The 24,877-nt window shown below is 37.8% G+C and overlaps 1 protein-coding gene across 1 annotated transcript; it reads left to right on the forward strand.

The window, feature by feature from the left end:
• Positions 4,545-8,105, forward strand: LOC107614084 (the record flags this gene model as incomplete). The annotated part of the gene is given in 5 exon segments (XM_016316315.2): positions 4,545-4,781; positions 5,991-6,239; positions 6,725-6,803; positions 7,509-7,587; positions 7,678-8,105. Coding segments are annotated over 5 exon segments (705 nt in total), but the record flags the coding sequence as incomplete, so codon positions are not given.

Below are 24,877 nucleotides of genomic sequence, written 5' to 3' on the forward strand. Positions count from 1 at the left end.
AATAATTTAATTTTTATACACTAACAATGTAAAAGAATTTTACATAAATATAAAATTGTATATTATTACATTATCGAAATCTGTTAATTTTAAAATTCACTATTTAATTTGATTGATGATCGTAATTTTTTTAATACTGATTATATATAAACTCGCTCTTAAATCAAAAGTTATAGTTGTTAATTAATAATTGTGTAAGTATGCAACTTTATTTTTAAATGATGATTTTGAAAATTGCTATAAAAGGTTACACATATTATTAAATAAAAAAACCAAAACATTAAACTTATTGAATCCGAAAGACAACATTGGCTTAATTAAAACCAATAAATATTATCATTAATCCAAATTAACAAAGCAAAACACAAAACAGATAAAAATTAGGAATTACTTTTTATCAATAATTAGTGGTTTTTCTTACTCATTTTCTATTTTGTTGAATATTAATGGTAAAAAAAAGTAATTCTAAAAAATACTAAATGAAAATATTTACTTTTGCTTTGTTCCTTTCTTAGTCGCTCGAGTCTATCATATTGGAAGTTGTGATCTCTATCTATTATCTAAGGCCAAAAAAGAAAAGGAAAAAAAATAGAAAAGTGATTAGCTTTCATGTTTATATTGTGTGCGTTTGTTGGATTTGGATTAATGTATGTGGTGCATGTGGTACTATGGTGTCCGTATAATAAAGATAGTAGTGGGTGTGGGCGTTGTTGGAACTTTTCTCAAATGGGTTTTTAAACACTTAATTAAGCATACAGTCTTAATTAAATTAAGAATAATTATTTAAAATTAAATATTTTAGTTTTCAATGTTATTTGCGTTAGACAATACAATTTTTTTTTAATTATTCTATTAATTTTTATAGTTTTATCAAATTTATAATTAGGTTTTTATATTTTTTTAATTATATTTTTATATTATTTTTAATTTTATAATTAGTTTATTTTTATGTTAAAAATATTAAAATTAACAGAATATTTTTTAAAAAAATATGTGATCAAAGATCTAAATAGGTTCTTAATTATAAATATATTTAATTTACAAAAAAATATTCAGTTAACTTTAACATTTTTTACACTAAAAAAAATCTAAATGTTATAAATTGTTCGGTGTATTTTAAAATTTGAGGATTAAAATGTTTAATGTTAAAAAATTTAGGATTCTTTTGGATGACTGTTATTAAATTAAAGAGAAAATGACAAATAGGTCTATCACCTTTTGTCTCGCGAATATTTTCGTCTCTGACCATTGAAAAATACTTTTAAGTCTCTGACCTTCACAAAACTTGGACGGATCAATTCCTGACGTAGGTATTCCGTCCAAATTTTGTGAAGGTCAGAAACTTAAAAGTATTTTTCAATAGTCAAGAACGAAAATGTCCGCGGGACAAAAGGTCAAGGACCTATTTATCCTTTCCTCTAAATTAAATTAGTTTCATAAAAGGGGAGGGTGATGAGCGTGGCAATTTTGTGTTAGTTGAAAGCGAGAGCGGGAAATTAAAAGTGAAGAGAAGGTGCAAGAGAAAGAGAGGTTCCATGTTAATTACGTTATCGATGTTGTCGTGACATTGCATAAGGAAGATCAGAGGCAGAAGAAGAAGATGAAGAGAACGGTGGCTTTCGTATTCAAAGCCGTGATTCATGATGATTTTTATTTTGATTTTGATTTTATTTTTGACGGATACACTCAGGCCTCTAAGGTCCACCTCACTTGTCAACTTGTACCATTTTTCTTTCTTTTTTCTTGGATCCCTTCCAAACACAAAACAACTAATTATACATTATTGTTATAATAAGGTGATTATTACTCATACCAGAATGAAATTTAATTCTAAAATAGTTGTTGACATTGACCGTTTGTTTAAGTCTTTCAGAATTTAATTGTACTATAAATTTTTAAAATTTAAAAAATTATATCATTTTAGTTTTTTACTTATTTTTTTAATTGAGATATTTTTTATACTGTGAATGATTTACTACATATTTTTCATGTTGAAATGGATGAAATAACGTTTTTTTAGTTTTAGTCCTTGTTACGTTGGGTAACCGGAGATTGATGGGTCGGATGGCGTTGGTTGGCCCAAACGTATGAAGGAGGTGGCTTTCGAGTGGATCTGTTACTCGGTGTTCCTCCGTCCGACTTGTACGTGTGAAAGAATGGGGGGTGGTACCTGCAAAGACACTCCGATGCCTAAGTTAGCAAGAGTGTGAGCAGGTTAGAGAGTATATTGAACTTAGAGATACCTGAAGGGTGTCAGTGTATTTATAGTGGTGATCCAATAACCACCGCTGAAGTAGTGCCACCTTTTTAGGTGGATAACCGTCCCCATATCTTAGGGAGGTTAAGATATGGCTCTATGAAGTGGTTAGAGAGCTTCTAGAGACAGTTACTCATTCGAATGAGTGTTATCTGCCAGCTAACCCTATAGTCTGACTTCTTCGGAGCAAGTCGTGTTTAGTACCGACTTCTGGGATGAAGGCTGATGCTGGATGGAGGGCCAACCTTCTGGGTTGGGCGCCTTTGCTTGGATCCTGGGCCCTATTTATTGGGCCAGGGTATGAACAGTCCTAATACTTAATGAAATGATATCATTTAATTTTAATGATCATTTTTTTTACGACATAAGACTAGTGGCGGAACTTCAAACAAAATTTTGGGGCTAAAAATTTAATATAAAAATTTAAGGTCAAACTCATCTGATGTAATTTTTTGAATTTTTGAAGGTTGTATCTCACTCTCTTTGTAATTCATTAAAGTAAAAGAACTATTTATAGGTGTTGATATTGTAGAAGTTATATGTTCTCATTTTTTAATATTAATTTTTTTCTTAAAAAATCATCAATTCTTTGATTTTTCATTGTTATTTTGTGTAAAATTTTTTAATTCTCATCTTTAAATGAATATTATGACTTCTATTAAGGGAAAGAAAGTAATAAAGAGTTCATAACTTTAAAGTCTCTAATAATAATTTCTTATAAAGATTTGAAAACACATTTATTTTTTTTCTATATCTAGTAATTAGAATGGTAATTAAAAGGAATGATTAGAAAATTTTATTATTTTCCTACAAAAAGTATAAAACCATTCACGTGAATAAAGCACAAAAACTAGAATTTATTTACATTTTTAACAAAGGTAATTATTTATTTATATGAATAAGGTTACAAATAAGATCACTTAGGCTAAAAGCGATAGCACAGATTAATTTTCCAACAGACTGAATTACAAGCAATATTTAACATACTAAATTTGAAGGGAAAAAAAAACTAAGGAAAATAAAACTAGTATTAAAAATTTAGAAAGTTAAGAATTTCTTATTTATAGTGGNNNATTTACGAAAAGAATGGTACAAATAATATAATTATAAATAATTTATGTTCACAAAATAAAATATTTTTTGAGGAGTGTTAGGAGACAAGTAAAATTTGTGATGTGTAGTCATTAATTAGTTATTATTATTAGTATTTTTAATAGTGTGAGATGATATCTAATAATGTAGAATTACTCATTTTTTATTTATGGTTAAGCGCTGGCCTTCTAGAATTTCTCATATTTCTCTTTGTTTTTTTTAAATTAAAAGTGAAACTCAAATATAAGATCTCTAAATAAAAATAAAGAGACTATGTTATTTAAGTTATAATTCGTTAGCAAAATATCTTCCTTTACTAGACTGAGTTTTTTTTGGGTCATGTAATAATCTCTTCTCAAGTAACCTTCGTTGACCAAACTCATTTCTTCATGTACCTTTTTTTTTTGTGCTGGACCAATTTCACTATTGTTTTTGTCAACTGGACCAATACCACTTTATATCCAAACATAAACCTACCAATATCCTCCGAGACTTAGTTGAGATAAGTAGATAACACATTAACATCCTTCTTAATATATTGTAATTCAAACTTTGATAATATCAAGTAATGAATAAGAACTATTAAAAATATTTCGTATATAAGTAAATAGTATGTGTAAGTTTGTGATGTAATATTTAAAATTAAAATTCTTTAATTTATCTTACCAAAATAATAATAATAATAATAATAATAAAGCTACTAATATCCCCACACAAAATTGCAACAAATATTCTTCTTTTATATTTAATGGAACAACATCTAAACTGTTTAGAAATGTTCTTGTTACAATGATTGTACATAAGTTAATGCTAGTATACTATTGATGGATTTTTACGGATTTAAAAAAAAATATTTACAAATATATATACATTATAGTTGAAAGTCGTAAGATGAAAATTTAGTCAAATCATATAAATAATTTAATAGTATTCAACTATCAACTTCAGGTGAAATTGACTGGTACGTGGCCACGTTTGCGGGACCCGCAAGACAAAACACCAAAATAGTGAAGGAAGCGCTGTCGTTTTGGCCTTTCCTAAACCCAAAACGCTAACCAATCTAAATTCTGAAACCCCTTTCTCCTGACTCACTCTCCGCCGGAGATGCCGTTTGCACCACTCGCACTCCATCGCCACACTATCACCATACAAAATGTTCAACTCCTCCGGTGATGCGCCGCCGCCTCCGCCGCAGCAAGAACAGCAAGAGCAGAACAACGACCAGTCGCAGCAAGAATGGGAGACTATGGCGCGTGCATGGCTGAGCTCGTTCGCGGAGGCGAAGGAAGTGACGATGCCGGAGGTTGAGGCATGGCTCGACGCCAACCTCGCTTCTCTCCCCGAAGGTCTCCGATCCATGCCTCGCTCCGATCTCTGCCTCAGACTCATCTCCATTCAGAACTGCATGAGGCTCCCTTCCCAAAACCCCGAGGTAGTTACCGCAGTTTCGATAATTACATCGCTTTTTGTTCTTTTTAAACTCTGGAAGAAATTAATTACGAGATTTTTTTATTAATTTTGTTGGTGATTTTGGATTTAATTGAAACGATTTGTTCCCCAAGTTAGATGAGCTCATTAATTAGGACCAGGAGTTTTGTAACGTATGGAAGCTTCTTCATTACCTAATAAGAAAACTTATGGCTTTTACTTTTGTGTTTCTATTTTCATTTTTATATTCGTTTTTATTTTGAGTGCTTTCTGTATTTATGATTTTAGGAAACGAAGAACGAAAACAGGAAAAAGAAGATAGAAAACAATATTTTAATGTTTTGCCTATTCTCAAATAGAAAATGATTTTGCAAACCAAACAGGCCTTTATATTTGTTCCATTAGAATAAATTGTCGGAAAGAGTCACCGAAGTTGTGGGGTTGGCTGTCGAAAGAAATGAATGAATTTGAGGAATTGCTCAAGAGTGTGATATTGGGATGCCATGTTCTTATCTAATTATTTTATTTGATTTTGAATATGCCGCAAAAGTATCTCTATATGTGTAATAAGGTAAGGAATGTCTTGAATTTTTATGGTCTTTGTTGTTCTTTATTATTGGTTGTCCTTTCATGCTGTACATGTTAGAGTTAGAAAGAAACTAAGAAAAATTACAGAGGGATTGTTAAGAAGTACATAAATCTTACAGGACATAATATAATAATTTGATTTAGGTAAATGAGGCCACTAATGGGAGAAGGCTTTGTTTTAGTTGTTGAATACAAAGAATGTGCACCGGGATTTAGTTGGTTACTTGGGGTTTGGGGACACAACACTTTGGCTCTATAGGTGTCTGTTTTAGCTGAATGCAGAGCAAACATGGCTGATCTATGATTTCAAATGCTCCCCAACCCTCTATTTGCTTTAGTAACTGACTAGTCATGTATCAGACCCTTGTCCATTGAAGATGCTCATTGTTGGAAACTACAATCTTCTATTGGTCAATATCAATTTTTTTCCCCAATAAATAGAACCCCCTCTCCCCTTTTCTTTCTCCCAGTCCCAAACAACTAGGAGATTTATAGTATGTAGGTTGCTTGCCTTTGGGTGATCTACGTATAAGCTTTTGCTTCTTGAAAAGATTCCTTTAACATAAAACCGGACAACTTTGTAAGTTTCTACACTTGACATTGTTTAATCTTTCAAATGTGGCAGGAAAAGGAAGTAAATCAGCTTGATCTTCCAAATGCACGGTTTCAACGCACGGATCAATGGTTACCAGTTTATTCATGGTTAGAAACTTTGGATAAAGATGAGGTGGTTAAGTCCAAGGATATTTCTGAGTGGTTAACAGAGAACCCTAAGGTCCAAGAACAGTTATGCTCAAGGCATTCTAAATATCATTTGATGCACTACATCAAAAAATGCCATTTAAAGATATTGAAAAGAAGGGAAAAGAAAAAGGTATTCAATCTTATTTATTCATTTCTAAATATTGGGGAGGGGACCTTGGTTGCTTTGCACTTTGAGTTAAGTGGGTACTGTTTTGGCATATCCATGTTTGAAGGCAGCTTCATCCTTCCCATTCTTAATTTCTTGTATCTAATTTAATTTGGTTGTGTTCGTCTGCCATCTCCCATGTCTATAGGCATTTAAAAGGTTTCATATTCAGTTCAAGTGGTATCTCCCCTAGTTATCATGAGCTGTGTGGAGATGTTATTGGTTTCAATCCATCACATCCCCATTGTCAATTTACAAACCACACCCAAATAAAAAGGGGAGAGAGTTGGCATTGGTGGAAGTTTCTAAGTTAGATACTGTGTAAATTTAATGGCTTTGCCAGCTAGTGATTACCTATGTGTGAAAACAGTTGATTCCTCGCAATACTGTACACTTGGTAATGCTTTTATATAATATATATATCACATGCTGCTTGTTAACTTGGACAGGGTATAGAAAAGCTTGAGAAAGACACTTCATTGATGGTTCATAAAGATGTAGCGATGAAACACGCATCCCCGGTTCCAAGTATGCTCTATCCCTCTTATCTTTTAAGTTTTCTCTGGTACTGTACAGAAGAATGTTTCACTTTCAGTCAGCCAAAATTGACTCATTTCTGTGAATTAGCCTATATGTAGGACAGAAGGAGCATAGTGGGCTGTGACTTAGTTTTGGGGAAAGGGAAGAGGTTAGGGATCAATTATGAGACTTTTGAAAAGTAATGCAAAATGTAATTATTAATTTGCTATTTGTGATCAAATTTTATTTTATTGTCTATACATTGTGGGTTGAGCTACGCTGTCGACGAGGATGATTACTATTCACTCTAAATTACTCCTTTTTTCTTTTAACATTTAATTTTCACTCTCCTGTAGCCTTTGCAGCCTTCAATGTGTAGGTCTGTGACCTATAGTAGGAAAGAGTTCTATGGTTTTGAGTTTATTTCTTTATTCTGAATAGGGAGATTTAGTTGGCTTTGCGGTGTTTAGTTCAAGATCTTAATTGTACTCATAGGTCTAACCCATTTCTAAATATGTTGGTTGGAAGCGATTCATCTCAATTGTCTCGTAATGGGAAACAAATAGCATACTAGCAGACCATTTTAAACTCGCTTTATATCTGAGTTAGGCTTCTTCAATTTGTTGAATAGTTAGGCATTTTTCTCATGCGATCTAAACTGGAAATCTCTGCAGTACTATAACCAAAGCTTCTTCCTTCATCTCGATTTTGCAGGTTGTTCCATAAATAATCTGCCCAAAGATAGCGATTTGTACGTGGCCAAAAGAAACGAAGCCTATCAAAAATACGAGATGTAAGTGAAATAGCAGGTTTTCTTAATGTGGTTTAGGTGCGAAATCGTTATCATCATACTTCAGTTTACATTATGCTGATTTGGTTTCAGTTTAGTGGAGTTGGAGAAGTTGCTCTCCCCAATATTCCCGAAGCAGCATACTATGGTATAAACTAGTGAAACAGTCGCGGAACAATGACCGGGAACTTCCTTCTGTGGCGCCACTCCAGGGGTAGGCTTGAAGCAATGCTGCTGCTTCACAACATTTATCTTTGAAGGTAAGAAAACCATTCGCCACAGGGAGTGATGGTAGTTCATATTTGCTGTAGTCTTATTTGTAGCAAATTTATATTTCTATTGGATGACCACTACATCAACTTAGGAAATCATGGATCAGCATTCATCTACGTTGTGAGTAATTCATCATTTTCATCAAGTTAGGTAATGAATGAATGATGCGTCTCAGGTTTAACCGGGTCAATTGCATGATTCCTTACTCTGGGTATCTTGTGCAATGTTTTCTAAGTTTTCATTTTACACTTAACCTTCACTTTAGATGATTTAAATCGGACTTGGCAAATTCTAAGTTTTTCACTGAATCCAATCATGTGCTAACTGCTAAATATATTGCAGTGGATATCTTAGAATACTGATATTAAAAAAAAAAAAACCCTCAAAATAAGAGTTTTAAATGAGTTTTATTAGGGTAATGTAATGGTGAAATCTTTTCATTACAATAGAAAAAAAATAAAATAAAGATATTAAGTTTAATGCACACTTTTCTAAACCCCTGTTTCTCATTGAGGTATTTTTGTTTTAATTAAGGAGCTTATTAGTTTTTATTTTAGGAAATTATTTTCACTTAATATTTATACCTGACTGACACTTTAGTAGGTCACTAATTGACAATCAGTTACAAATGTGGTTTAGACTAATTACTTAGATGGTTAGAGACTCCTTCGTATAAATGGTCAAGGATCAAAACGGACATTTTCTCTATTTATCTGTATTGAAATTCTGTTTGCGATGAGGTGGTTTTTTCATTTGTAGTCATTGTAATTTAAAAAAGATATGGTCTTGATGTGTAAAAAGGAATTTCAAGAATCAATTTTGAATATAACTTTTAAACTTGAGACCATTATAAGTCCAAAACTACTATGAACCAACTGAAAATACACCACGAAAATGAAACTCAACTTTAGCAGCATAGCTGCACAGGACACTAAATAAAAGTAAGGTGTTCAAATCCAAATCGATCTAAATTAAACCGCTTATCCAATCTAATTCAAACTGAAAACCGATTAAAACTGTACTAATTCGGATTTGATTGGATTCTATTTTTTGCAAATCGTTGGATTTGATCGGATTTAGGATTTATTTTTCATAACCGATCTAATCCAATCCAAACTGCACAATGTGCTATAATATTATTATTTTATTATTATATTTACAATTATATTTATAACATGTTCAATTTGTTATACATTTTTCTATTATTCATGTATTATTATTATTTATTAAATATTTTATGTTCAAAATATTATTTATTTATTTATTTTAACTAACCTATAATTTTATTTCTATTATTATGTTATCGTTGGCTTTTTAAGATAATAAGATATGGGAACGGTTATCCACCTAAAAAGGTGGCACTACTCCAGCGGTGGTTATTGGTTCACCACTATAAATACCCTGACACCCCTCAGGTATCACTAAGTTCCAATATACGTTCTAACCTGCTCCCACTCTTGCTAACTTAAGCATCGGAGTGTCTTTGCAGGTACCACCCCCCATTCTTTCTCACACACAAGTCGGACGGAGGAACACCGAGTACCAGGCCCGCTCGATAGCCACCTCCCTCACACGTTGGGCCAACCTACGCCATCCGGCCCACTAATCTCCGGATATCCACCGTAACATTGGCGCCGTTGCCGGGGACCCGAGAGATCAACCAGTGATGGCGGATAGATCCCCTGAAGAGGGTCATGTGGAGACTGATTCTGAACAAGAGAATCTGAACATTGGAAACAATGAGGCAGACCAGACCCTTCACCAGGAAGCCAATGATCAACACAGGGAAGGCACCTCCGGAATCAAAAACCCGAAGGTGAATTCCTCGGAGGGGCGCGAATCAGAAAAAGAAGGACCATCCCACGCAATTGAGCTTATGGGATTAATCCACAGTCGCCTCGAGCAGCTAGAACAGGAACGGGAACGACAAAAGGAAACCGAAAAGAACCTAAAAGAGGAGATGGAGCGACGAAAAGAGTTAGAAAGAAAACTCTTAAAGTTAGAATCCTCCCTCAAAGGTCAGAACTCCCACGACGGTAGAGAAGATTCTCCCTTAGGGGAGAAAGATCCTTTCAGCGAGGACATAATGAGGGCAAAAGTTCCGAGAAAATTTAGAAGCCCCGATATGGACCTCTACGACGGAACCACCGATCCAAAGCATCATCTGAGCAACTTTAAAAGTCTGATGTATCTGGCTGACGCTTCTGACGCTACGCGATGCAAAGCTTTTCCGACAACCTTGTCGAAAACAGCGATGAAGTGGTTCGACGGCCTCCCTCCGAGGTCAATTACCAGTTTTGAAGACCTCTCCAGAAAGTTCTTGATGAGGTTCTCCATCCAGAAAGACAAAGTAAAACATGCACCAAGTCTCCTGGGAATAAAACAGGAGGTCGGGGAGTCCTTACGGGCCTATATGGAAAGGTTTAACAAAGCATGTTTGGAGATTCAAGACCTGCCCACCGAAGCAGTCATCATGGGGCTAGTCAATGGTCTTAGAGAAGGTCCCTTCTCACAGTCCATATCAAAAAGACACCCCGCCTCTCTAAGTGATGTACAGGAAAGAGCGGAAAAGTACATCAATATGGAAGAGAACGCTAGGCTAAGAGACCCGAGTTTGCGACCCGGTCACCTTCCCTCAACGAAAGAAAGGGAGAGAGAAGCTAAGAAGAAGGAAAAACTCGGCCTCGATAGGCCAAGAAAATACCACTCTTATACTCCCCTAAAGGTTCCCGTAGTGGACGTATACAGAGAAATTTGCAATACCGAAAGGCTACCTCCTCCCAGGCCCATTAAAAATAAAAAAGGGAGGAGCCGCGGTGATTACTGTGAGTACCATAAAATATATGGGCACTCCACAAATGACTGTTACGACCTTAAAAATGTGATAGAAAAACTGGCCAGAGAAGGTCGGCTTGACAGATATCTCATAGAAAGGTCGGACAGTCATGGAAAAAGAAAGCGAGATGATATGGATAGAAGAGACCCACCACGAGATGATATGGATAGAAGAGACCCACCACCACAAACTCCGGAGAGACATATCCATATGATCTCAGGAGGGTTTGCGGGAGGGGGACTCACAAAATCCTCTCGTAAAAGACATCTCAAGAGAGTTTACCAGGTCGAAGAGGGGTCCTCCGACCTTCCAACCATTTCATTCACAAAGGAAGATGGGCGAGGAGTAATCCCTGGGCACGATGACCCCATGGTAATTACCATGATCTTGGCAAATGCACATCTACACAGAACACTAGTAGACCAAGGAAGCTCAGCGGACATCCTCTTTAAGCCCGCTTTTGACAAACTAGGTTTAGATGAGAAGGAGTTAAGAGCCTACCCCGACACCTTGTACGGATTAGGTGACACGCCAATAAAGCCACTAGGATTTTTGCCCCTCCACACCACCTTCGGGAAGGGGGAGAAATCAAAGACTCTGAGTATAGACTTCATAGTCATCGACGTGGGGTCGGCCTATAATGCTTTAATCGGCAGAGCTACCCTTAATCGACTCGGAGCGGTGGTATCGACACCCCACCTCTGCATGAAATTCCCGACCTCAGCGGGGATAGCAACGGTGAGGGGAGATCAAAAGCTGGCAAGGAAGTGCTATAATGAAAGCCTAAACCTGAGAGGAAAAGGCAAAGAAGTTCACACAATAGAGCTCGGGGGGGCAAGGGTTAAAGAAGAGTTGCGATCCCAGCCCGGGGGAAAAACTGAGGAGATTCAGGTCGGCGAAGAGGAAGGAAAAAACACTCACATAGGAGCCAACCTAGGAGAAACCCTAAGACAAGGGTTGACTAAGCTCCTAAGAGATAATTCCGATCTCTTCGCCTGGAAGGCCTCCGACATGCCTGGGATAGATCCCGAGCTCATGTCCCACAAGCTCTCGGTCTACTCAGGGTCCCGACCTGTGCAACAAAGAAGACGCAAGCTCGGCCCAGAGCGAGCCCTAGTAGTGGAAGAGCAAATACAGGCACTCCTGGAAGCCGGCTTCATCAGAGAAGTCAAATATCCAACATGGCTAGCCAATGTGGTGCTAGTCAAAAAACAAAATGGTAAATGGAGAATGTGCGTTGACTATACCGACTTGAATAAGGCATGTCCCAAGGACCCTTATCCACTACCAAGCATTGACACCCTAGTAGACTCTAGCTCGGGGTATCAATACTTGTCGTTCATGGACGCCTACTCGGGGTATAACCAAATCCCGATGTATGAACCCGACCAGGAAAAGACATCATTCATCACGCCCAGAGCCAACTTTTGCTACGTGGTCATGCCATTTGGATTAAAAAATGCAGGGGCCACATATCAAAGGCTGATGAATAAGGTGTTTGCCCCTCACCTAGGGAGCTTAATGGAAGTGTACGTCGATGACATGTTGGTGAAGACCAAGAAAGAAACCGACCTCTTGTCTGACCTTTCACGAGTCTTTGACACCATAAGGTTGCACGGGATGAGACTCAATCCTGCAAAGTGCGCCTTCGCGGTGGAGGCAGGAAAATTTCTAGGATTCATGTTAATACAAAGAGGGATCGAAGCCAATCCCGACAAGTGTAGAGCTATCCTGGAAATGAAAAGCCCGACTTGTTTGAGAGAGGTCCAACAGCTGAATGGCCGGCTAGCAGCTCTCTCCAGATTTTTGGCAGGATCAGCACTAAGATCCCTTCCGCTGTTCTCCCTATTGAGAAAGGGACATCAGTTTGAATGGACTCCCGAATGCGAGGAAGCGTTCCAAGAATTCAAAAAGTTTCTGAGCCAACCTCCTATTTTGACCCGACCTGTAGCCGGAAAAGACCTCGTCTTATACTTATCCGTGGCAGACAAGGCTGTCTCAGCAGCCTTGATAAGAGAAGACGAAGAAGGTCAACACCCCGTCTATTTCATCAGTAAAGTTCTACAGGGCCCTGAACTAAGGTATCATAAATTAGAGAAATTTGCCTATTCCTTAGTGGTAGCCTCTCGAAGGCTACGGCCTTACTTTCAGGCTCACACAATAAGAGTCCGCACGAACCAACCCATGAAGCAAATCTTCCAAAAAACGGATGTTGCAGGAAGAATGGTTCAATGGGCAATAGAGCTCTCCGAGTTCGACTTGAAGTATGAAACTAGGACGGCGATTAAGGCCCAGTGCCTCGCCGACTTCATTGCAGAATACGCAGGGGATCAAGAGGATAAACCAACTACATGGGAACTCTATGTAGATGGATCCTCCAATAAAACAGGAAGCGGCGCAGGCATAATATTGGTAGATGAAAGGGGAACCCAGATAGAGGTTTCCCTCAAGTTTGAATTCCCAGCTTCAAATAATCAAGCAGAATATGAAGCCTTGATTGCAGGATTGAAGCTGGCAGAAGAAGTTGGTGCTGCGAAGGTAACGATATACAGTGACTCCCAAGTGGTGACCTCCCAAATAAGTGGAGAATATCAGGCAAAAGACCCAAATATGAAGAGATACTTGGAAAAAACTCTGGAACACCTTGGGCGTTTTGCAGAAACCGAGGTCACGCACATAACTCGGGACCTAAATAGTAGAGCAGACGCCCTATCCAAGTTAGCAAGTACCAAGCCAGGAGGAAACAACAGAAGCCTGATCCAAGAAACCCTCCAGGAACCTTCAGTGGTAAAAGTGGAAGACAAACAAGAAGTCTTTGAAGTGGTTGGATTAAACCTCGGATGGATGAACCCCTTGGTCGAATACCTGAAATTCGACATCCTCCCCAAGGAGGAAAAGGAGGCCAAGAAAATCCGAAGGGAAGCACAACACTATACCTTGGTGAAAAATATTCTCTATCGAAGGGGGATATCAACACCATTGCTAAAATGTGTACCGACCTCAAAAGCCACCGAGGTATTAGAGGAGGCACATAGTGGAATCTGCGGGAACCATCTCGGAGCAAGGTCATTAGCCAGAAAGGTGATCCGAGCTGGATTTTACTGGCCAACCTTGCAGAAAGATGCCACAGACTTTGTGAAAAAGTGCCAACCCTGTCAAATGCATGCAAATTTCCACGTGGCCCCCCCAGAGGAGCTCATCAGTATCACTTCCCCATGGCCCTTTGCAAAATGGGGAATGGATTTATTAGGTCCTTTTCCCCAGGCGCCAGGACAAGTCAAATACCTGATAGTGGGAATAGATTATTTCACAAAGTGGATAGAAGCAGAACCACTGGCCACCATCACTGCACAAAGAAGTCGGAGGTTCCTCTACAAAAATATAATCACAAGGTATGGGATACCTTATTCCATTACCACAGATAACGGAACCCAGTTTACCGACTCCACCTTTAGAAGCCTAGTAGCCAGTATGAACATTAAACACCAGTTCACCTCAGTGGAACACCCACAAGCCAATGGGCAAGCCGAAGCAGCCAACAAAGTCATACTGGCAGGGCTGAAGAAAAGGTTACAAGATGCGAAAGGAGCTTGGGCGGAAGAGCTCCAACAAGTACTATGGGCCTACAGAACAACCCCCCAATCCGCCACTGGAGAAACACCCTTCCGGCTAGTTTATGGCGTAGAAGCCATGATCCCAATAGAGGTCAATGAGCAAAGCCCAAGAGTGATTTTCCACGACGAGATCAGGAATATACAAGGGCACAAAGAGGAGCTCGACTTGCTCCCCGAAGTCCGAGAAGAAGCCCAGATAAGAGAAGCAGCGTTAAAGCAAAGGATGACTGCGAGATACAACAAAAAAGTTATTCGAAGGAGTTTCACCCCAGATGACTTGGTCTTAATCAGAAACGACATTGGAGTCAACAAATCAGGGGAAGGAAAGCTCGCTGCTAATTGGAAAGGACCATACAAGATCAACGAGGTCTTAGGAAAAGGCTATTATAGGGTAACCGACTTCGACGGCAACGAGTTACCAAGATCATGGCATGCTTGTAATATGAAAAGGTACTACAGCTAAAAGCGAACCCTACTCCCTGATGTACTCTTTTCCCAATTTCATGGTTTTTTCCCAAAATCAGAGGGTTTTTCCTGAAAAAGGGTTTTTAACGAGGCATCATAGTAGGGGCTAAGGGAAAATAAACTATCAAAAGCCCTTAGTAGCAATAAGGTACCTCCTCAATTAATAAAGATCTCTTTCATTTTTAAATATCTCCTTTAAATTCCTTTTTTATTTTCTTTCTTTCTACGAAACGCGCCGATTTAAGCTCGACAAAACGTGAAAATCCCATGAACCGACCTAGATGGTTGTCAGGATAAAACGACGAGGTACAAATCGGTGTAAAGAGGCTATAGAAGTCGATCATGATAAACTCGGAAAGAGTCTGACTCATAAGTCGGAATACGAAACCGAGTAAAATTAAAATGAATCACAAAAGTAGCCTAAGTCACGAGAAACTCAATAAAACAAAAATTGAGTACTAAGAATAACAAAGAGAGATAGGAAAAAACCCAAGAAAAGATTAAAAGGCCGTCTTAAAGATCCTTAAAACAAAAAGGTTCAGAAAGGTAAACAAGCCAAAGAAAAGGTTTTTTCAGAAAAGATCAAGGAAAATTCGAGAAAATCGCAATCAGAAAAGCATGCACGCATAAGGTAACTTAAACCCTTATCCAAAAAAGGGTACTTATTTTTTAACCTACAAAACCCTTATTAAAAAGGGTATTATAAAGTGTTTTGTTTACGGCCTTAAAAGGCCAAAAAATTGTTCAAACATTACCAAAAATAAATAAAGAGTTTAAAAAAGAGGGGCCCACAGGCCGGGCCCCAATAGCCAAAATCACTTTTTAAGAGGATCACCACCAGCAGAGTCAGGGGGAACGCCAGGAGCAGGAGTCGAAGAGGAAGTCGGAGGAATGGTAGAGGAACTCGGAGCGTCCTTAGAGCGAGGAGGGGACTCTATGATCCTCTGCCCCCGAGTCTTTAAATCAGACTCAGACTCCACCACAGGGACAGGAGGATCCACGATGGCACCATCAATAACAATCTTATCAGGGTCCAAAGGAGAAAGGTCCAAGTCAGGAGCAATAACTCCGACCTGTTCCTTGAAAATCCTCCAAGCCTCGAGCGTTTTTCTTCGCCATCTCTGCAAAAACAAATTGGTAGTTAAAAGTCAGACAAGTCGGTAAAAGAAATTGCAAGTCGGAAATAAGTGAGAAACGCAAAAAGCTACCTAGTTGTGACTGGACAAAGGCCGGCGACCCCTGGAGAAATTTTTTAGTATCCAAGTATGGGGCCCTCCCCCACACTTCTCGGAGGAACCCCACAATGGCTGCTTCTACCTCATTTAGGTCATCCAGACCATATTTCTCGCAGGGGGAGGCCTCCAGCCAATATAAAGGAAATCGGGGAGAAGAATGATCATCCAGAAAAAAGGGGTGGTGACCCTCTACAGCTTGCACTTTGAAAAAGTAGTTCTTGAAGTCATGAAAGGACTCGTCAAAAAGGGTAAAAAGCCTCCGACCTTGTATGGCTCGGAAGGACACCCACTGTTGCTTATTATTTAGCCCACTGAAGGGCTTGGTCATATGGAAGAGATAAAAGAAAATCCTCAGAGAAGTCGGAAACTCTAGGGCCTGGCTGATAAATTGATAAATTTTCAAAAAACCCCAAGAGTTGGGGTGAAGCTGGGTGGGAGCGACCCGGCAATGACGTAACACAGACATTTCAAACTCTGAAAATGGAAGAAAAACGCCCAAACGGGTGACCATACTCTCATACATAAAAAAGAAATGAGGGGCCGCCTCGTCGGCCCTCCCGAAGCAAACCCGGTCTTCTGGACCCGGGACTACCAACTCATACTTCGGCTCATCCTCTTCAGAAGTACAAATTCTATGGTGAGTACGAAGGTGGGTGATAAACTCGGTATCGACTGAAGGCTCCTCCCCTAGGACCGTGACATCAACCCATTGAGAAAGAACATCTACGGAAGCCATTTTCTTTTCTTAAAAGGGGTGACAAGAAACCTACAAAAAGAAAAGGAAAATCAACACACGGTCTCTAAAGGGAGGGGGTACGGAACTAAAGCCTACAAACCAGTCTGCCTACAAAATAAAGGCACGCAAATAGAAAGCATGTTACAGAAGGGGAAAAAGCTAACCTTTAAGTCTGAAATCAAGACTGGAGGAAGTAAAAGCCTTCGAAACGCAAGAATGCAGCACGAACGAATGCAAGGGAAATTTGAAAGATCGCAGAAACGAAACAACGAAAGAGAGGGAAAGTATTTATAAGAACGTTAGGGGCATAGTGGTAAAATTGGGGCAGTCATTAATGAAGATGCACCGTTACCAAGGCCATTAAATCCCTACGCACACCCCTAACGTAACGGACGATTGATTAGACGTAACTGTCAGAACCGAAAGGTCAAGAAAAATCACGTCGGTTCTTAAACCATCACGTCGGTCCTCTCGCAAATCGGCTACGACCCCGAGTTGAATACTCGAACCCAAATCCTAAAAAGAATTGGGCTCGAGTAGGGGCACTGTTCATACCCTGGCCCAGTAATAAAGGTCCAGAATCCAAGCAAAGAAACCCAACCCAAAGGGTTGACCCTCCCCCAGTACCAGCCTTCATCCCCAGAAGTCGGTACTGAACACGACCTGTTCCTGGGAAGTCGGATACGAGGGTCAGCTGGCAGATAACATTCATTTAAATGAGTAACTGCCCCTAGAAACTCTCTAACCACTTCATAGAGCCATATCTTAACTTCCCTAAGATATGGGAATGGTTATCCACCGAAAAAGGTGGCACTACTCCAGCGGTGGTTATTGGTTCACCACTATAAATACCCTGACACCCCTCAGGTATCACTAAGTTCCAATATACGTTCTAACCTGCTCCCACTCTTGCTAACTTAAGCATCGGAGTGTCTTTGCAGGTACCACCCCCCATTCTTTCTCACACACAAGTCGGACGGAGGAACACCGAATACCAGGCCCGCTCGATAGCCACCTCCCTCACACGTTGGGCCAACCTACGCCATCCGACCCACTAATCTCCGGTTACCCACCGTAACAACTCTCATCTTCCTCTTGTCAACAATCACCATGTGGTCTGATTATTACCATAGCTAACACACACCACTTATTGTCCAGCATCAACCTCATTATACATGGTGAAAATCCACATGTAATTTTTATGTAAATTTAATAGTTAAAAGTAATTAGATAATAATTATTTATTTCTCAATAAATAATTTCACATGAAAATAATTATAGGTGAATCTCCACCATTGAACATAAGAAAAGAAAAAGAGAGCCATGAAACAGTGCCACCAATCACCATCGTGTATCCATGAGCCAAAATAACACAAGAACGAAATAGAGTGCGATCTAACTTTTCACGGTTTGTGAGTTCTTTTTTGTCATCATTTTTTTTTTGTACTACCGACAAATTGTTTGTCTCGATTCACTTTTCCCATAGCATTTTCTATAGTTAGAAATGAATCGAAATTATTTCCAAATCTCTCAACTATATGACTTATTATGGAGTAACAGTAGTGATTGACAAAGGGTTGCGTTTTAAGAAGAGGGCATATTGAGAAAAAGAAAAAAAAAAAGAAAGTAAATTAATTAATCTTTTAATTTAAATGTTCATCACCATTTTTAGTGGTTAGAAATAGAGGTGGCAATATGTACCCTACCTGCTGGTATCCAACTCGACCCTATCCGATCGGGTAGGGTTGCCAACCCGATCCGCAGCGGGTAGTGTAGGGTACGGGTAGGGTTCTCGTGCGGGTCAGGTAGGATGCGGGTTGAGACTCAACTTTACCCGACTAACCCGCACTCTATATATGTTTATGTTATATACTTATATAAAAATATGTTTTAAGTTGATGTAGAATCAAAGACCTTTCACTAAATGCAAAAGATCCTTAACCACTAAAAAAAAAATCATTAATTAATAATTTAATATTTTTTTTACATAAAAATCAATTCTATTTTAAATTATCATCAAGTTATATAATAATGTTGTATATTTTTTGTAACCCGTGGGTAGGATCGGATACTCGCGGGTTAAGAGCGGGTATGGTTAGAGTTGGGATATTCTCAACCCGCGGATAGGATAGGGTTGAGTTTATATAAAAATCTCAACCCGCGAGTAGGATTAGAGTTGGATCCAAACCCTATCCTACCCTACCATTGCCACCCTAGTTAGAAACTTAGAATAGAATAATTTACAACATTTTAGTGCTCAAGTGAGTTGTAAGACATTATTTGTTCTGTTCAGGTCAGCTAGAGAATACATATTACATTATTGTACATAAAAAGTTGGTCATAAAATATTCCAGGGTCACAGAAGACGTCAAAATATTAAATATTGACCATAATAGTTTTTGGTTGAAAATATCTGTGATTTCAACTTAATTACATTTCATACTTAATGCATGTTTTAAATCAAGACGATTTGGTTGTCCATGAGTTTAATCGTGCTATATTAAGATAACATATTAATTTTTTTTCCTGTACAAACAAAGTGCTATATCTAGAAAATCTTATAGTTGTGTGAATATTTTTTTTAGATTTATACACACATGTAAAATGGATCATTGGGACAATTAAATTTTAATTTTTAAAGGGCTCCGTCTTTTTCCTTTGTAGATATTCAAGAATCAAGATTCGGCTAATTTTTTTTTGGATATTATAATGTGAGGAGTGTAATACGTTAATATTATATTAATTTGGTGTAATGTATTCATATGAAAGTTGTCAATGTCATAAAAAATCGTGATTAACGATTTTGGAAAGGAATAAAAAATATTAAGATGAGATTAACGATTTGAAGTAGGACAACATGTATAACCTATGAAATATGGAATGGGAGGGTGATATGATATGAGATATGACATAATATCAGATATGCAAATATATTAATTTTAATATTTGTATGAGATGTATAATCAAATCAACTAAAAAAAGAAGGTATTTTAATTAGCATTTAATTGTTCATAGAAGAATTGCATTGAAATTTGATTTATAAAATTCAATTATATATATAAAGGCAAGCCTAACCTAATGTTTGGTGGAAAATACAATTTTAAACAAAAAGTCATCGACCACTTAAAACAAAAGGCTCTGTCTAGAGTGGTAAACAGAATACTGCCAAAAATTTAAAGCTTGCTCAAGACTTACTCCATTTCCATTGAAGTAAATCTTTTCAATTGAGAGAGGCTCTATTTAATGTAGTTTGAGAAGAATTCTTTACAAAAAAAAAAGTGAATAGCTCACTCGGCCCACAATTATCTCGAAAGGACAATAAGGTTTTTAAGAAAAAAAAAAACACCAAATTCGGTTCTTAATCTTTTTTTAGAACTAATTAATTTTTGTGAAAAAAAAAACAATATTAACTTTTTTTTGCACAGAAATCTCGTTGTCTTTTGAAGTAATTGTCAGAGATCGAATTGGATTTTTTTTTGTCAAGAATCTCGTTGTCTTTTGAAATAATTGTCCTTTTGAATTTTTTTCCAAAAAAAATTATTGGACACATTTTTTTCTATAAACTTTTATCTAAGTAGATTTTATGTATAATATTGCGTACATTAATAAAATTCTATATCCTACTCTTTTAAATCCTTAATCAAACCGGTATGATTTAATTAGATATCTTTAAATATTGATGTTGCAAAATTATTTCAGTTCTTTTTTTTTTGTAATAGAATTATAAAAGAATAAGAAAAGAAAAAAATATTATATTTTGTATTGATTGAAATTGATGATTAATTCCTGGAGGATTTTCAAGGAACAGGTCGGAGTTATTGCTCCTGACTTGGACCTTTCTCCTTTGGACCCTGATAAGATTGTTATTGATGGTGCCATCGTGGATCCTCCTGCCCCCATAGTGGAATCTGAGTCTGATTTAAAGACTCGGGGGCAGAGGATCGTAGAGTCCCCTCCTCGCTCTAAGGACGCCCCGAGTTCTTCTACCGTTCCTCCGACTTCCTCTTCAACTCCTGCTCCTGGCGTTCCCCCTGACTCTGCTGGTGGTGATCTTCTAAAAAAGTGATTTTGGCTATTGGGGCCGGGCCTGTGGGCCCCTCTTTTTAAACTCTTTATATTTATTTGTTGGTGTTTTGAACAATTTTTTGGCCTTTTAAGGCCGTAAACAAAACAGTAATGCCCCTTTTTAATAGGGGTTTAATTTATCGTTAAATAAATACCCTTTTTGGATAAGGGTTTTGAGTTAGCTTACGCGCGCATGCTTTTCGTGGTTCCTTTGACTCTTTGATCTTTTCTGGAAAAAATCTTTTCTTTGGGATTTGCCTGCTTTTCTGAATTTCCTTGATTCTCAAGGCAGCCTTTTTCTTAGTTTTTCCTTATCTCTTTTTGTTATTCCTAGTACTCAATTTTGTTTTATTGAGTTTTTCGTGACTTAGGCTATTTTTGCGATTCATTTTTAATTTTACTCGGTTTCGCATTCCGCCCTGTGGGTCGGACTGCTCCCGAGTTTATCATGATCGACTTCTATAGCCTCTTTACACCGACTTGTACCTCGTCGTTTTATCCTGACGACCATCTAGGTCGGTTCATGGGATTTTTACGTTTTGTCGAGCTTAAATCGGCGCGTTTCGTAGAAAGAAAAATAAAAAGGGAATTTTGAAAGAGATATTTAAAATGAAAGAGTTCTTTATTAATTGAGGAGGTACCTTATTGCTACTAAGGGCTTTTGCTAATTTATTTCCCTTAGCCCCTACTGTGATGCCTCGTTAAAAACCCTTCTTCAGAAAAAACCCTTTGATTCTTTGTACCTCGTCGTTTTATCCTGACGACCATCTAGGTCGGTTCATGGGATTTTCACGTTTTGTCGAGCTTAAATCGGCGCGTTTCGTAGAAAGAAAATAAAAAAGGGAATTTAAAAGAGATATTTAAGATGAAAAAAGATCTTTATTAATCGAGGAGGTACCTTGTTGCTACTAAGGGCTTTTGATAATTTATTTCCCTTAGTCCCTACTATGATGCCTCGTTAAAAACCCTTCTCCAGAAAAAACCCTTTGATTCTGGGAAAAAATCATGAAGCTGGGAAAAGAGTACATCAGGGAGTAGAGTTCGCTTCTTAGCTGTAGTATCTTTTCATATTACAAGCATGCCATGACCTTGGTAACTCGGTGCCGCCTAAGTCGGTCACCTTATAATAGCCTTTTCCTAAGACCTCTGAATCAAGCTTCTGTTATTTCCTCCTGGCTTGGTACTTGCTAGCTTGGATAGGGCGTCTGCTCTGCTGTTTAGATCCCGAGTTATGTGTTTCACCTCGGTTTCTGCAAAGCGCCCCAGGAGCTCCGAGGCTTTCTCCAAGTACCTTTTCATAGTTGGGTCTTTTGCCTGGTATTCCCCACTTATTTGGGAGGTCACTACCTGGGAGTCGCTGTATACCATCACTTTCGTGGCACCGACTTCTTCAGCCAGCTTCAATCCTGCGATCAAGGCTTCGTATTCTGCCTGATTATTTGAAGCTGGGAATTTGAACTTGAGGGAAACTTCTATCTGGGTTCCCCTTTCATCTACCAATATTATGCCTGCGCCACTTCCTGTTTTATTGGAGGACCCATCCACGTAGAGTTCCCAGGTAGTCGGTTTATCCTCTTGATCCCCTGCATATTCAGCAATGAAGTCGGCGAGGCACTGGGCTTTAATCGCCGTCCGAGTTTCATACTTTAAGTCGAACTCGGAGAGCTCTATTGCCCATTGTACCATTCTTCCTACAATATCCGTCTTTTGGAGGATTTGCTTCATGGGTTGGTTCGTGCGGACTCTTATTGTGTGAGCCTGAAAGTAAGGCCGTAGCCTTCGAGAGGCTATTACTAAGGAGTAGGCAAACTTTTCTAATTTGTGGTACCTTAGCTCAGGGCCCTGTAGAACTTTACTGATGAAGTAGATTGGGTGTTGCCTGACCTCCTCTTCTCTTATCAAGGCTGCCGAGACAGCCCTGTCTGCCACGGAGAGGTATAGGATGAGGTCTTTTCCGGCTATAGGTCGGGTCAAGATAGGAGGTTGGCTCAAGAACTTTTTGAACTCCTGGAACGCCCCCTCGCATTCGGGGGTCCACTCAAACTGGTGCCCCTTTTTTAGTAGGGAGAACAGTGGAAGGGATCTTAATGCTGATCCTGTTTTACTTTTCTTATATAATTATTAGACCGGAGAAGAAGTTACTATCAAAATTATTAGCCAGCAATAAAAATTATCAAGAAGATTAGTAATGCTTCGTAGACAACAAATCCAAATCAACAAAAACAAAAGATTTATAACAGTCACATATGAAACACGTGTGTATTACATCTGTTATTAAATAAAACAGATTTCACATTTTAATTCGAATTTTGGATGTTACGTACGTAGTTGTTATGGTTCACGAATTTTGGATGTTAACTATATATATGACATTGAGTGCCGTTATTATAAGTGGATTCGATATAAAATGTAAGGATTCAAGAGATATAAGATTAAGAAAAAATAGCATAATTTAGGATAAACGTTCTCTTAGTATTTATAATGTATCTATTGTGAATTTAGAAAATAATTTATACTTGATTCTTGTTAAATTTAAATGTTTTGAGAAACCAACTTGGGTTGCTCGTAGGGGTGGCAAGCGAGAAAGTCTGTTCCGTCTCGCCAGAAATTTGCCTTTTGGCGGGCTAACTCGCTTCGTTTCGCCTAATGAGGCGGTCTCAAAATTCCACTCACTCCGCCTAATGGCGCGCTGACAGAATGGCGGGCTAAGCCCGCCAAATATCATATTTTTTACTTTTAACTATTATAATTTCTAAAGGTATAAACAAATTATAATTTTTATATTCACAAATATTAAAATTTTTGTAATTATAAATATTTAATAAATATAATCATAAACCAAGTTTTCATCAAAAACATAATTATAAATATTGTTCCCAAAGCAAAATAAACATAATCCAAAACATAATTATAAATATTGTCTCTAAAACAAAATAAACATAATTCAAAACACTCAATTTTCATCTTCATTCTCTTGTAAGTTAGGTTGGGGGAAGTTGGGTTTTGGCGAAAAAATTGTAAAAATACCCCTTGCTAAAAAAATACTAAGTCCGGCAGGGAAGTCCGCCCCACCCTGTTAAAGCCTGCGGTTTAAGTGGTGCGGGTTAAGCGTGCTTTTGCTATTTGGCAGTCCAAATTTTCTAGCCCAACTCGCCTTTTTGGCGGGTTACGCGGGCCGGCCCGGCGGGTTTAGATCCGTTTGCCACCCCTAGTTGCTCGAGTAGTAGTCAGCTCATTCGTCCGCTTAAGTAAGTGTAAGGAGTTCGAATCTCGACTTGTGTATGGAGCAACCTATTAGTCAATGGCAGACCTTTAAATGAAGTTTAAATCCAAGACGAATTAATCATTAGCTTATCGAATTAGAAAATACAGTGGACAACAAAAAATATATTTTAAATTAATGGCAGTGTGTTTTTTTCTGCTTGTCCAACATGCATAGTACATACACTTGGCTCTCCTAACTCGCTTAATTATAACATGAAATGTCAAAAATACCCCTCTATTGGTGCTTCTCTACCAACACACATCCCACTTTAGCTTTCTTCTCTGATCTCCACCTCCACTCCCCCTTATTGGGATGAAGATGACAAAAGCTTCGGAGTTATTTGTTGGAAGGTAAGGTTGTTCTTCTAAATATACTTCTTAGAATGATGCTTAGGAAATTAATTTAGTGGGATCCAAAAGATGACAAGTTTGATAGATGTTGATTGAGCGCTATTTGAAGAGAAATTTAAAGTGTTCTTTGGATTCATGGAGAGAAAGGGATATTTTTTACATTTTATATTTGTGAGTGTATGTTGGATAATATAATTATATATTATTAAAACATATATAATGAGATCGAACTCACATCCTCTTAATTGAGTATAGGGAGACTATGTCATTTGAGTTATAACTTATTGGCTTTTTTTTTTTAACCAAAAATAAGAGACTCGAACTCGCAACCTCTTAATTGAGTATAAGAAACAATAACTCATTGGCGAGAAAAAACAATACTTTAATTTCAAGAATAATTATAATCACATTATTAAAAAAAAATCGTTAGTCCTAATTATTAAATTCTTATTTT

The sequence above is a fragment of the Arachis ipaensis genome, chromosome B08, assembly GCF_000816755.2.
Source record: "Arachis ipaensis cultivar K30076 chromosome B08, Araip1.1, whole genome shotgun sequence".
NCBI classification, from domain to species: domain Eukaryota; kingdom Viridiplantae; phylum Streptophyta; class Magnoliopsida; order Fabales; family Fabaceae; genus Arachis; species Arachis ipaensis.